At 40.3% G+C, this 15,574-nt stretch overlaps 1 protein-coding gene across 10 annotated transcripts in view; it reads left to right on the top strand.

Annotated features, from left to right (window-relative positions):
* Positions 1-15,574, top strand: part of MCTP2 (multiple C2 and transmembrane domain containing 2) — a 252,690-nt gene that overhangs the window by 109,643 nt on the left and 127,473 nt on the right. For 9 of the 10 annotated variants that reach the window (XM_019945844.2, XM_033852092.2, XM_019945842.3 and 6 more), the window contains 2 exons: positions 10,802-10,966; positions 13,233-13,363. In XM_019945844.2, coding sequence (XP_019801403.1) covers positions 10,802-10,966; positions 13,233-13,363 — 296 coding nt within the window. Of the gene's footprint in view, positions 1-10,801; positions 10,967-13,232; positions 13,364-15,574 lie in introns of those variants that run through there. The other variant, XM_019945848.3, reaches the window with a different exon arrangement.

The raw sequence follows: 15,574 nt of genomic DNA, 5'->3' as shown, positions 1-15,574 counted from the left end.
AGTAAAAAGGAAACAAACTCCCTTTTAAAATTTCATTTAATAAGGGCATAGCCAGATGTTTGAACTTACACTTGTTTTAGTGTTGCCATTTTATATGTACCGGCCGTGTTAGAATGTTACACTTCATTAAGCTTGAATTATTTGGAGTTGTAGTGCAGTTAGATTTAGTCCTTTAGAAAGCTATTTACCATTAGGTGGAAACTGTTATAAGGGCAGTGAAAAGATTGAGAAGAATACATGGTATATTTTATCAATCTTTTTTATATTACTTTTATTTTACCTTTTTTTTTTTTGTGAGTGTTTGTTTAAAGATTTCTCCATGAAATACCGGTGACTTTTTTACATTGTTAGTATCTTTTCTTTTTAAACAATTATATACTTCTGTGCAATTTATAAAAAGTATAGGTGTACCAAGGTAGGGATGTGTTATTATTAGGTTATTAAGGTAACACATTGTAACTTAAGTGACTAAATGTCAAAATTAATGTAAATGTAAACAAAACCAAAAATATTATGTATAACTTACTTTAGCAGGTCTACTGCTTTTAAAAGAGGAATAACCAAGATGGAGGTGGCCGTGATGTGTCCGTGTATGAGGGGAGGGTGCGTGGGCAATCTCTGTATATGCATTTATTTATACACACACATGTGTACACAGTTATATGCCATCTCTCATTTCTAACCTCACCACACTGCAGTTGTTTACTTCTCTATAAAATAAGGAGATTGAAACAGATTCCGTGTGTTTGTAAGAGTGTGTGTATGTGAAAGAGAGAGAAGGAGAGATTTGAAACCTGACTAGTTCCTAGGAAAGAAGGTAAACTTTCTAAACCTTGCTTTTTCAAATCCAGAGGAATCAAAGTTCTGACTCTTCCTAAAATGTATATCCTTTGCATTTTTGAGCACTTTAAAAATAACCAGGCTAAGGTGTTTTTTTTTTTTTTTTTAATCCTACCTGTTCACTTGGTTTCCAAGACTCTGGTTCTTTTTAGAAATAAACTTCAGAGGCAGTAAATAATCATGTGAAGTGGTCTCAAAAAATTCCTCCAGCTTTTGTCTTATTCCTTTATAGTCACTAGAGGGTAGAAGAACATCATTTCTCTGCACAGAAGGGCGCCCGGCTCTCCCTCTCATGTATTAAGAGTTGCTGTAACCATTCGCAGCGGTAAAGTTTCCCAGCATGCTCTGGCGAAACCTGACAAAGCAGTATTTTCTCATTTATTGATTCTGCTGCAGCACTAAAACACTGGTACTGTACATCAATAACCATCTTTAGTTAGGGACATCCGGCCTGTGGAAGAGCACTGGCAGTTTGCGGAAGAACATAAAGGCTAGAAAGAAAAATTGTGAGCTTGGGGAATATGGGAGTCTAGGGGATGACAGGAGAGGTTAGGAAGAACAGTCAAAGGAATGAAGAGGGGGAGGAAAAATGTTATCAAAAATATGAAAGGAACAGAGGATCCTGGAACTGTCATCTTCTTTTTTCCCTGTCATTGTAGTTTCTAGAATTTTGACTTCAGTGCACTGGGCTCAGAGACTAAATGCTCAAACCTAATACAATGTTTAGTAAAACCTTAGATGAATATAGGTCATTGAAAGCTACTTGCTATCTTATATGAGAGATGCCATTTATATATTGGTGAAGAGTTTCAATTGTTAGGTTGACATTTTGCTGCTTAGAGTTTGCAGTTTGGGAGGAAAACATGAGATAGCTTCTAATTTAGCTTATGAAAATGAGTCATGTGGAAAATCTATAGACTCTGTGATTAACCTTCTGTGTAAGTAGTTAAAATACCCTGATCAACCTATCTTGGTATTTTTAAACTATAAGCTTCTCTTTTAGGATTTCCATATTATATTTAAAAATTAGGTAACAGAAGTTTAATATAAGGAAGATTACTTACTATGAGTATCTAAAATTTCACTAGCCCTAAGTGATGTATTACCTATAAAATGTCATTGACTCTTTCACCTCAATCTTATTCTTATAATAACTTAACTTTATTTAAATAATTGCTCTTAGACCCATAAGTTTATAATTTTGCATCATCTAGAGGGACCCAGAACGGCAGAGTCTTTGTGGACTGTCTTCTAAAGCATTTCCTGAATTTTTCTTTTTTTTTTTTTTGGTCTCTCATGGGCTTAGTTCCCCAACCAGGGATTGAACCTGCACCCTCTGCAGTGAAAGCACAGAGTCCTAACCACTGGACTGCCAGAGAATTCCCCGTTTCCTTGATTTTGATACTGACCTTGATTTTAATACAGTAAATACATAGAGATTGCCTTTAAAAAATAGCTTTAGGTTTCATACAAAAGGCTTTGTTTTCCTTCTAACGAGTCTTTTAAAGAGAGAACTGAAAATCTTACTTAAAAGGACCTGAATCAGATAACTACTTCTTTTTAGATATTTACTATGCACAATCTTTTCTGTGAATAGATCTGTTTCCAAACCTTACTTCTCACTTTCTTATGTATATAATAGCTACAGAGATAGAAAATTAACAGCAGTTACTTCTCTTACATCAAATAGTCTAATGGGATAAAAACACGATGATAAAATACGGAATTGATGGGTCACTGATTGTATTCAGAAAATCTGCATATATACAGACCACACCCTTGCCCTTTCATTTGGGACTGTATTATGAGTGACCACAGTGCCCTTTTAGTTATGGATTTTCTTCATTTTAGATAATTTGCACTGAGATAAGTATTTATTCTCACATGGCTCCTCTTCTGACCCATTGTTTTATGCAATTATGTGTCAGCCGTTTAAGGTGGAAGACATCCCTGTACCTAGTGCAACATTTTTTTTCTGTACCCTGATCCTAGCATTTACTCTTTTTCTCTCTCTAGCCCAGGGGTCATTGAACTTCAGCCTGAGTGCAAAATTCAGCCCTGTGTCTGCTTCTGCAAATAGAGTTTGATCGGAACGCAGCTGCACTCATTTGTGTATGCACTGCCTCTGGCTGACGTGGCAGAGTTGAGTACTTGGGGCAGACCCTAATTCTTACTACCTGGAACTTTACAGAAAGTCTGCCCGCCCCGCCCTCACTCCAGCCTAAGAGTGCTGGCTGCTTCCTCCTGTCACTGACCTTAACTTTTCTCCATATACTCTATTTGGCGTCTCAGCTTTTCCATCACCTGTTCTCCGCATTATATTCCCTCTGTTCGCAGTACCTGGAATGGTTCTCTTTTCCTGTTGTATTCCCTGACAAAGTATAGGGGCTACGCTCTTGCTTTCGGCTTTTTTGGATACTTTATTTCAGTGTCATGACTTGGTAAGATTCATGAATTACATGGTGAGGGTTCGGCCTGAATTTAGGTTATGTCCTCCCTTGTCTTCTTTCCCCTTTTCCACTTTCTCTTTTTCCCTTGGGCTCTGTCTGCGCCTCTGTTTCTAGCTCTCTGACATCTAGGACTCAGAACAGGTAGGCAGTCTCAGAAAGGTGGAGTTAGTAGTAGCAGTGTTTTGCTGAGGTTGGTCTTGAACCCGGAGAGCTGTCTGTTGCATGGGCCAGCGCCTCCTTTCTCTGCTGGTTTGTCCACTTGGGCTTGTTGAAGTGTGCCATTCTCAGCCTCATCACCCAGCAGCCCCCTGTGATGGGATGCTGGTTTGGTCTTGTGACTATACGCTGTCTTGCCAGGGGGTGACGTGGCATCCTTGTCAGTTGTGACCCCTCCCATAGGCTGCTGCCCCGGGGGTGGCTGTGTCTGTGGGTTAGCTGTCTGGCCAAATGAGTGAAGTCTGGGAAGTCTCAGCAAATTATTGTGGTTGTGCTTTTGCCTTTGATTCAGTTATACAGGTTGACCTTGTCAATTTTGCTTCTAACACGTGGGCCAAGTTCACTGAAGACCTCATTGCAGGTTGAAGCACTTTGCAGGGCTGGGACTCCGGTGGCTTTAGAAGTGTGGTTTTAGCATATTTAGCTCCTGTAGGAGCTAGTTTAATGTGGAGGAACTTAAATTGAAAGAGGACAGTCAGAGAACTTGGAGGGAAGCTCTTTCTGTCTGTCTGTCTGCCTATCTATCTACCTGTCTGTCTATCTATCTATCATCTACCTATCTATCCAACTACATATCATGACGTGCTTTGTGACCAGAGCCCAGGTAAGAACCAGGAGGAAGTTTGGATGATTGTTTTGTCTGTCCTATAGTTTTGGGTTGAGAAGAAACTGCTCAAACTGGAAGAGATGCCAGTCCTCCCACCTTACTGGTAAATGCCCTCTGTCACTGTACCTTTCTCTAGGTGGACCCATGTCCTTCTTTTGCTATAAACCCAGGAAGTAGCACAAGCAAACCCCCTTGCAAGAAGTGTGGTCCATTTGTAGAACTAAACTGAAAGTATTGTGCCTGGACCACTTTCCCAATTAGTAGAATGCTTTTTGTTTGGTTGGTTCCTTTTCATTTTGAGACATTCCTAACTCAAATGCCCACCCTTAGTAATACCTTTTACTTTTTTGTTTTCTTGGTTAAATTTGAAGGATTGGAGAATGGTATACCCTAAACAGCCATATACATCCATATACCTATCTATCTCATCTATATATCTACCTAATTTATTTGTCTGTCTGTCTGTATGCCTATCTCGCTTTCTACCTACCTACATGCCTGCCTATCTATCTAGAAGTGACACTGCACGGGCACACGTCTAACTCTCTTAACCCCGATGCTTCTACTGCCTTGTTTTGAAGTCTAGGTCAGCATTACCCTGAGCAGAATGGTTTCTAGAGGCTTTCCTCATTTCTGTGGGCTTCAGTCACGCTCAGGTAAGACCTTGGATCTGTTAGAACTCTCAAACCTTGTGTGTCTCCAGCCCAGAAGAACAGAGCCACTTCCTTCCTAAACTTTGCATCAGATCTCTCCTCTCAGTGACATTAGGTTCAGTTTTGGCCAAAAAAAAAAAAAAAAGCCTCTCACTACTGAGCACATACTATATTGTCAGGAACACTGTCCTGAGAATTCGGAGACAAGAGTTGGCCATCATAACTGATGAGGGATTAGGAGAGGTGAGAGTGAGGAGGTGAGGATATTCAGAGACTAGGCCCTTATCTTGGCTTTACAGGTGGGTGGGGTGGATTGAAGGCTGGGGACCAAGAAAGCTGGAGTGAATCTCACCAGATGAGAAGGAGGAGGAAGTGAATTGAGACAGGACATTTATAAAATAATGTGGTGCATGGCAAGTGCTCTGAATTCTTTGTTATCAGTTCCAGAGGAGAGCCCCTGGGCCAACACCATCAGCGTCACCTGGACATTTTCTGAAGTGTGGATGTTGGGCCTCCATTTCAGGCCTCTGAGATCAGAAACTCTGGAAACGGGGCCCAGCCATCTTTTAGCAAGGCTTCCAGGTGATTCGGAAGCATAGTGATGTTTGAGAGCCACTGGTGAGGGTTAGGGTACGGCGTGGGATGCTAGGGAAAGTAGGAGGCAAAGCCAGGGATGTTAGAGGGGCAGGCCTTGTAGAGCAGTGGGGAGCACTGCTAAATCTTAGGTTTGGCTGGGATTAGGGTGAGGCAGGTGAGGTGCCTGGGGTGTAAAACATGAGAAGGCACTCGGGCTCAGGGGCCAGCCCTGCCCTTGCAGAAGACTGAGAAGTGAGCACCTCCTTAAATGTTTCACCCTGAATGCCTCACTTGCCTCACCCTAGTCCCAGTCTCGTATAGGGGTGCCCTTAACCTATTTTAAGTGAAGGAGAGACATAGAAATACGGAACACAGACATGAAGGCCTGCAGGATGACCCATGTGAATCAAGAAATACTAGTTGATGAATATTATTGTATATGAGCCCAGCATTTAATATTGAGCTTTCTAGAGGTCAGGGCAAAAAGGAAAACCTTGTTGAATCACATGGCCTTCATTCCCACCCCCCCCGCCCTCAGTCCAGAAACCTGAGAATCACTGGGTATTTATGGACTTTATCAATTTTTAGAAATCTTCTCTTAGTCTAATTTTTATTTTTAAGTTCAAACATGGAGTGAGGATATTCCCTTTTAATTAAAAAAAAATTAATATAATCCTTTTAGAGCTAACGTCTTTGTGCACACAGATTATTCATATCCTTGGGACTGTGAAATAGTTTTCATCTATAAATATAAATCTCATCTTTCATGTCCATTCCCCTGTGGGAAATTTAAAAGGCTTCCTTTATATCCTATGCAAAAATGTTTGTGTAGTTCTAGGAGAATTTATGCCTACAGGGTTCTCTTCAGATGATATAAGGAGCTGTCGAGTAGCAGCTTTCTGGAAGCCTGTTGCATGAACGTATGGATCTTCTCATGTCATGCTATAAAGGCTGTTGACAATGAGAAGTAGTTTTACATACTGAAAAGGCTTGGAAGGAATATTTCAGGGAAACCTTTTATAGACTGAATGTTCTTCCTTAGTTTTTCTAAGCATTGCCAACATAGTTGGAATCTTGCTTTACTCCTCATTTTGCTTACAAAGTTAGTTCCTTTCTTTTTTTTCATGCATTTGTCTCCTTGACTCCCTACTTTCTCACAATGACTCAGGAAAAATAATTAATGAGAGTCAAAATAAGATGGATTGGCAACATCGGAACACATACTTTTAAATCTCCATCACTGAGATGATCTAAAAGGTACCCATACAGTAATTGGCAGCAGTAAGGTAGGCCTAGTACAAAAACCTTGTAAAAACATTTTCTCAATGCCCCTATTTTTTTTTAATATTTATTTATTAATTTATTTTGCTGCACCAGGTCTTAGTTGCAGCATGCAGACTCTCAGTTGTGGCATGCATGTGGGATCTAGTTCCCTGCCCAGGGATCAAACCCGGGGCCCCTGCATTGGGAGCATGGAGCCTCAACCATTGGACCTCCAGGGAAGTCCCACCCCTATTTTTAATTTTAATTTTTTTAATGTTTTGGTGTTTTTTTGTCACCCAAGGGAGTTCTTTGAATTGTTACCCCGTGGTATTGGTCAGCATAGTTAGTTATGGACTGTGGCATCACTGAATATAACATTGCTTTTGATAACTGCAGGCTATGGCCCCAGCTTCTGGACTCTGTGCCCTCCTATCAGGATCCTTCTTTACTTCTGACCTCTCTGCTATTCTCCCTGGCTTGGGACGGACAGGAGGCTTTGAGCTGACAGGTCCACTATCCCAGGGTTTCCTTTGTAGCCACACTGGGAATCAGGGTACTGGAGTCCACATTGCTGTCTTCACAGCATGCCACTTGGCCAAAATCCTCAAATAATGCATGTTGCCAAGCTGCAATCTGCTTTTTATGTCCCAGGAAGGAAAATCTATTCACTGTTTTGAGAGTCTATTCCTAGATCAAAAACTCCTGAGAATTCTGCACCTGTTGGAAGTGAGCAGACGCTCCACAGCCTATACTTTCAGTCTTTCTCCCTTTCTTCCCTTCCTTCCTGTGAAATTTTCGTGACCTGGAAGCATATTAATGTTTTGGAATCTGTTTCATTTTTACAAAAGCTAGTATGTTTTAAAGTTAAATATCACACCTTGTTTTCACTAGTCATAACTAAGTTGCATGTTTCAAAAGAAAGTCACTTTTTCTGGGTGTGGATTTGGTGGGGTGAGGGCCAAGGAAGAGAGCCTATGAATGAATCCACGTAGAAATAGTAAAAGGTTCTGATCTTCTGGGAGGCAGGAGAAAAATAACAAAACCCTGATGTACTATATTTTATCCATTATGTCTGCTGAGAAATTAGGGTCGGGACCCAGAAGCTTTGCTCTATCTCCTGGTGTTTGTTTCAGCTCAGGTGGGGTGGGTTTCTCCTTTTGATGGGTCATTTCCTTCTCTGCTTTCACATTCCAAGCTGCATTAAGATGACAAATTTCACATATAGGGCTCGGGCACGGTCATGAAAACCTGAGCTATTGAGCTAACAGAGTGAGTGCGGAGGAGTCGATTTATGGTGGGGAGAAAGGGAGCTTTTGACAAGCACAAAAGATTTGGATAGCCCAGATCTGCATCAGAGCACACATGGGATGGCCCGGATGCCGCCCACAACCACAGACCCTGCTCTTAAGCCTCATCACAAGTCTCAAGGGTGGAAGAGAAATGCAAAAGTAGTTAAGAAACATCTTTAAAGCTCATACTCATATCCTAGACTGCATCGCTCGCAAGTGAAACTTTTTTTGGACATAACCTTATAGTGGGCTTTGCAGAAATACTTAGGGTGAAATAAGTAGGCTAATGGTCCTGTGTCCTTTTCTATCTGTGAACTGTGCAATAAATACTTCTCTTTTCCTACCCCGCTTTTAGTAAGGAAAAAAAAAAAATCTTGGACAGCAAAGAGCAAGTCCATCACATCAAACATGACTGTGTTAAATACTAAAATGTTCAAAGTCCGACTGAGATAGATAAAAGCTTTGATGGAAAGTGGATATTTCCCAGGGACATTGCAAGCAATAATCCAGATGTTAGAGTGTAACGCAACGAGTGTCCGTGGATAGATCAGGAGCTCCAGCCAAGCCGGGCCTGATGTAGGCCTTTGCCTTGCCCTCCCATGCTGTTCCGCCATATGGAACCTATCTCTGGGCCCCCTTAATAACCAGCTTTGGATTCCATTTTCACAGAGCTCATAGAGCTAAGTGGGACTGTTTTATGGACAAGTTAGAAGCCTTTCCAAGATAAACATCCAATTTGAAATTAGGACATACCAAGCCGCAAAATTATTTTAGGGCATATTTCATGGAAGCACTGCCATTTTTCTTAGGCAATTGCCAGACTGTAGGATGCCCTTTGATCCCTTGTGGACATTACTCCCTTCTTTATAAAAAGGATTTTGAAATAGTTGCAGTGTTTAGGGAGGAATATATCTGTCGGAACTTTGAAGCATAGCCATGGGACAGGTCATGCTTCAGCTTGTTGGTTGGCAAGTCGAACTTTAAGAAGAAAAAAACATAAAAAAGGAAAGTGCAGCAGGATATATGAATCAAAATCTCATTTTCTTTTTAAAGATAGAAATGTTCAGCCCGTGTGCTTACTAAGCTAGAGAATGTATTAAGTGTACTACATCTGTATGCACACATATAGATTATATACATATTTATATATGTATCTGTCTATATATTGTGATGGCGTGCATTGTTTTTAGCAAATATAAAATTACTTAACTTTATTTCCTACACCTTCATTATTGAATATATTCTGTCCACAACCCAACTGCAAATAGAAGTTAGAGAAGAAGTGTTCATGTTTTCCAGAGGAGAGGGTTTTTTTCTTTTTTAAAAAAATTACTTATTTTCCCATCTCCCTTTCCTGCTCTGTTTCAGCACCTCCAAACCCCTGTGTGTATGTGTGCATTTGTGTGTGTGTGTGTGTGCATTTGTGTGAATTCCAATTTCAAGAGAAAAGCAACACAGATATGAAGTTGGAAGTACAGATTTCCTTAAAAGTATTTTGTTTAAGGAAATCATAAAAGGATCCAAACACTTGGCGTTATTGCATCATTTATTAAGGGTGGTGGAGTGACGTGTGTTGGATGAGGTAAGCTGGCATGTAATTAACATGGCACTGACATACTGTGTGTTGTGATAAATTGTGACTAACTGGTCATCAAACCGAGCAAATTGATGCCTAAATGATCTCGAAGATAGAGTGAGCAGATGACAGGAATGAATATATAGTGTTAGAAATTCATTGCTTTACTATGATCCTCGACACCGTCTACCTTCTTCAGCCCATTTATTTCTCCCTCAAATCAAGCCGTCCACACTCTGTGCCATTTCACTTATTGAACGGAGAACGTGAATGAACTCCGCAGCCTGGACTGCATGCAGCCTGCAGATCGTGTCGGGGATCCTCACTCAAACAAACTAACTAACCATAAAAAGACACTGTTGAGACCTTCAGGGCATTTAACAGTATTAAAGGAATGATGGTTACTTGTGTTGAGTGTGATCATAGCATGGTTCTTACGTAAAAACAAACAAGGATTTTGCTTTCAAATATTTCAGGCAGAAAAAAAAAATAGTGAAGGGATAGGTGAAATAAGGTTGACAAAATGTCGAATCTGATAAATAAGCACATGGAGGTTTGTTGTTCTATCTTTGTGTGTGTTCGAAAATTTACATAATGGAAATTAAAGTGTGCTTGGCCTCTTTATAATTTAATAATAGGGGATATTTGCCTTTGTCTATATTCTGTTTAAGGTGTGTGTGAGTAATACAATGTAGAAAAGGAAACAAAAATAAGGTAACAAGTTACTGAACCCCTACTGGGTCCCAGCCATGGGGCTGGGTTCTTTACGCAGCCTTCCCTCTGCAAAGCTCATTTGGCTGGCTAGCCGATTACAGGCTATATCTGGAGTTGTGAATCTCACAGTGGTGTTAGGCTTTTTAGTCGTAGCCCAAGGAATAAAGGGAAGTGGGGACAGATTCAAGTGTGAAGGATAAATTCAAAACCATAATTTCTAAATGCCCAGAGGTATTTTGTTTCCCTGAAAAGTAGTGCCTCGTTCTTATATCTCTATTTCCCAGAATGCCTTTCTTCCCTTCCTACTATTAAAATAGCCAAAGGCCCAGCTGAAGGATTGCTACCAAAGAGCACATCTAGGTGGGAGTACAGGCCAGTGCCAAATGCAAGTGTTGTTCGAATTCGTGCTTTGCTATATGTTTCAAGTCCAATGCTTGAGAAGGAAGTCACATAACTGTGATTGCAGGTTTGCAAAGCCAGTGAAGAATATTAACACTTTTACCAGGCAGGGAGTGCTATTTCTAATCAAATATTGAAAGCTGGAATTCCTCTGATCACCAAAGTCACACTCAAGAATTATCAGCGAGTTTATATGTTATCTTTATTTTTTGCTTTAGTCCTCTTTGATACGCAACCTCCGGCTCTCAGAGTTCTTGAAAAAGAACCAACTCTGGAATGGGATTATAAGTATAACTTTGTTGGAAGGAAAGAATGTCTCAGGAGGAAGCATGACAGAGATGTTTGTCCAGTTAAAACTAGGAGATCAGAGGTATAAAAGTAAGGTAAGTTCTGTCAGTTCCTTAAGGAGAACAATATCTTTAAGATTAAAACAATGGAAAAAAATATTTTCCCACTCTAAACTTCGCAAGAACAGAATTTATTTTTAACCCTCCTAACTGTATTAGGAGCAACCCAGAAAACAAGATAATTGTATAGGTGCAGTCTATTAATATGGCTATTTGATCGCTTAGTATAATCTATTTTAATATACTAAACTAAAGCTAGAGAAAGCTTATTAAATAATAGATTTGAATGCATGGCTTATTTTTGTTTTGAAAATAAGCAAACTATGTTTCAGAGAATGAGGGAAAAGGATTACTAAATGCTTTCAACATCGTATAAGAATAAAATGGTATAATATGTTATAGTTGGATTAAAATATTTGAGTTAACTAAACATGTTTTCAAAATTATGTACTCCGGGCTTTCTCTAACTTGTTGGTATGAACACTAAAAATAGACATCTAGTGCTGCTGGGGGTTTTTTTGCTGTGATTTTTTTAAACTAGCTAAAAAGTATTAAAAGTGATTTGTTTTGACCAAAGGTAATGGCGTTTTTTAGCCGTCTTTAAAAATCAATCATCTTATTCTGCTGATCCAACTTCCATTTAATTTTTAATCTCAGTAATTTGGTGTGGTTTTTATTTCAAAAACACTGGTCTCCAAACCATGGTAATTAATTAGTTTTACATAACTGTCAGACAGAAATATTTCCTATGTTTTATGGATTGAGGGAACTAGGGTACTTGAAAGTTAAGTCATTTGCCAAAAGCCACATAGGAAGAAAAACATCGGTGGAAGATTTTGAAAATAGGCCTGAGGATATTTGCAGTTTGGGCTTTTGAGTGTAGAGGACTTAACTGAAGCAGACTAGTTAGAAAATGATTTAGGGGGGCAAGAGGTTTTCTCTGCTGCACAATTTTCAGTGCAGAATCAAATATGACATGTCATTTACTCCACAAGGAGTAGAGAATTGAAGCTCTTATTGAAGAATCGTTTATTATAAGAAATGCAAAAAATTGAAGACAAGTTACAGCAGAAATATACAGATAATTATTTTAACCAGGCAGTTTTAGGCTGTACCTCACAGTGAGTATATCCAGGATGACCACAGCTCTCCACTAAGATTCCTTTAATGATCCAGGGTCAGGGTAAGGATTTATAGAAAAATTATTCATCACTAAGCACACGTACCCTTTTAGACTAAGGGGAAGTGTAGAATTAGTCCAGTGTCTGCTACGTTCCCCCTTGGGGAATATTGCACTTAATTTGTGGTCTAATAGGTTTTTTTTTTCCTTCATGGTTTCAAAATGCCGTGATCTGATATATTTTAGCCCAATGATGATGAAAAACAGCGTAAATGATGTTACGTGATGTTGGCTGTAGCTGAGATCTGAGCAGTCCCTGTTTTCTCACACGGGGATATTTGGCCCCAGGATTTAATAGTTGGCCCTGAGGTCCTGATACTTAGTGGCCTGCATTTTTGCTCACTTTTTATTCACAAATTGAATCTCTGTGTAATTGAAACAAAAATGAAAGTCCTGCCAATGAATCAAACACACAAGCAATTTGAAATCACTTTCGGAGAACACAGGAACACTTGTGGAGTTTTCAGACCATGCTTGTTAATTTTTAGGTTTGGCTGCAGTGGAATTTCATAGTCTTCCTCTCATTCTAGTGACGGGTTCAGTAAACTTGGATTTAAAAATAGGCAGCGGCCTACAGGTTATGGGTTTCTCATGTAATGCATCTGACAGATGTTAATTAAGACCCCAGACTGTTAATTCATATAGTTCTTAAGCCAGCACTGAATGGATGTGCCAATAAAAATGTTACTTCCATTTGGTTAACCAATTAGTATCTTTCATAAGAGAGAACAACTGTAAAATGTCTATTGAAATATATAGAGAGCATATCTCAATAGTCATTATTGTATGTGTGTAAAAATATTATATAATAAATATATATATATCAAAAGTATGTGTTTTATATATATATAAAATTTATGGTTTCTTTTGGTATAACAGTGTTTCTCCAAATTTGGTGGATAAATTAGTGAGTCTGGGGAGTCAGCTAAAAGAGTATGATGTTTTGCCAATTCCCGAAACCTTGAAGTCCCTTTCGTTTCCAAAAAGAAAAGTTTAACTTTATAAGAGCAATCATAACCATAATTATGATCTCCTGCTGTTTAGAAATGAAATGAATGTGTAGTTGCTGTAGCAATGAATGCCATTTTAAGAAAATAAATAATATAACTGCATGTTTTCTAGACACTGTGTAAGAGTGCAAATCCGCAGTGGCAGGAACAGTTTGACTTTCACTACTTCTCTGACAGGATGGGCATTTTGGACATTGAAGTGTGGGGAAAGGACAGCAAAAAGCACGAGGAACGTCTGGGCACGTGAGTCTGCTCTGCTTTTTAAACGGTGGGAGATGTGTCTGCATTGAGGCTGGTCTGAGGGAATATCTTTATCTGTTTGAGCTTAGAATAAAACCTCATATCCCCACCCCAAGGAGCCATAAGTTAGCTGGGCCCTAACCTGGGGAAAGTTTTTTCATTTTTTTAATTTAGTATTGATTACAACAGAAGAAAATTGTATGTGCCAGGAAGTCTCTAAAGAAAGATAATGTACCATCTCAGACTCTTTGGGAAATGTTGGTATAAGTGTCCAATGCACCCTATGATTTGGGTTTTGCTACTTAGTGAAATACCATATAATTTAGTAACACTGTGAAGCTAGGTGTCCCAAATTGATGGAAACTTTTCAGTGTCCTTGATGAACTTGGCGGCAAATCATAATGAAATCTATTGAGGCCAGATTTGTTTTATTTCTTTACTTTGAACCTTCCCAACTTAATTGAGGGGCTCACTCGTACATAATAAAAAATAGTGTAAGTACTATTGCTTCCTTATAGGATTGTAGTAAGAATATAGTCAAATGCAATTGTGCCTGCACTGTGACTGCTCCAGTTTGAGCATGAAGGAGATGCTGGTGGAAGCGTGCATCTCTGATCTTTCTGATAGCCCTGCAAGTTCGTGGTATTATTTTTGTTTTATAGATGAGGAAATGGAGTGCAAAAGGTTTGCATACCTCTTCGCTGTAGGCTTCAGAGCAGTGAGTGCGAGAGTCAGGATTCTGTGTTTTCAAAGACCAAGTTTTTCCCACCAAACCACTGCCTTTTGTTCAGCCCATATGCATACGATTTGTCCACCAGTCCTAAGTATAAGCATTTAAAGGACTCTCAACGGCTGTTTGTGGGCTTTTTCAAACCAAGTTCTCTGGAACCCTGGGTTCAGGGAGATGCCTTGGGGTCACCTTGGAGAACAGGGGGCTCCTCAAACCGGAGCATCTCCACTTTTACCTGTGCTCTACATTGGTAGAGCTCCATTCGAGGGAAGAGTTTCCTGCTGAAAATGAAAGATTGAAAACACTCATCCAGTAGAACCCCTTCATTTTATAGATGAAGAAGTCCAGAGGCCCAGAGAAGTCATGTTTTTCCGTCAGCAAGGAATTTAGGGGCAGAAATGGGATGAGCCCCAGCTAACCCGATACCTGATGCAGTGCTTTTTCTGTGTAAAACACTTAGCAGAGCCCGGTGCACGGAACGTCAGCTCTTTTTGCTGCCGTTACCCTGTCCCACCTCAGTGGCTCCTCCTGAGATAGACAGGTGGGAGTTTGGAGGCCGTGGAACATTCCTCCCATGCTTCTCAGCAGAGGCACCTTGTCTCATGGGACGGCCGGGCATGTTCCAGGTGCCTAATAAACCTGGCCCTCACCCACCTGATGCCAGCTACCTTCCCCAATTATCCTGTGGAAGACACACACACACATACACTGGCGGCTCATCCACACACGTCCAAACACCTGCTAGGAGAGCAGCACTGCTGACTGAGATATGGGTGCTTTTCCCTCCACGTGTCATGGCCCTTTGCTTTGCACAGCCCTCTCGTCCCCAGCTCTGTGCTGCTCTAGCAGGTAGTAGCCGTGCTTCCTTGGAGATCTCCAGGGCCAGGTTTGTGTTTTGTGGTACCAAACTAGGTCATGTCACACTCTCCAACCCAGGAGAGAGGTCTTCCTGTGGTCAAGCATTTGACAGATTTTGCCTGTCAGATGCCTTACTAGTCTCCCCCCAACCCTCTCCCCCATGGGGTAACTGAGACACCTCAGAGTCTTGCCAGTGTCTCCCACCCTGGTCACCACCGTGACACCCCAGTGCCCTGCCAACACCCATGGTAGGAGGGTCAGAAACTTTGTGCTAGCCAACAGAACAGGAATAAGTCACGTAAATGCACAAATGCAGAGAACTCTGTGTCCCAAAGCGTTATCTGAATGGTGGGAATTTAGGCCCCCAGTGATGGATGGCCAGCGTGTTATTTTAGTAGGTGCAGAAAATAATGGCCTTTCATTCTGCATGTCATTGTGCTGTTATGTTTCTTTCACATAATAGGAAACGCTTTTCCAAATGAGTGTTAAGTTTCTTTACAGACACAAAGCATAATTGGAGATGTCCCTCTTATGCCATGTTTTGTCATTTATTATTTGAGCTATTTCCTGTTTGTAACTTAGATGTATACCTGCCCCAGTGGTCATTCTGTCCTTCCTTTTCATGG

The sequence above is a fragment of the Tursiops truncatus genome, chromosome 2, assembly GCF_011762595.2.
Source record: "Tursiops truncatus isolate mTurTru1 chromosome 2, mTurTru1.mat.Y, whole genome shotgun sequence".
NCBI classification, from domain to species: domain Eukaryota; kingdom Metazoa; phylum Chordata; class Mammalia; order Artiodactyla; family Delphinidae; genus Tursiops; species Tursiops truncatus.
This window is presented reverse-complemented; position numbering and strand designations above follow the sequence as displayed.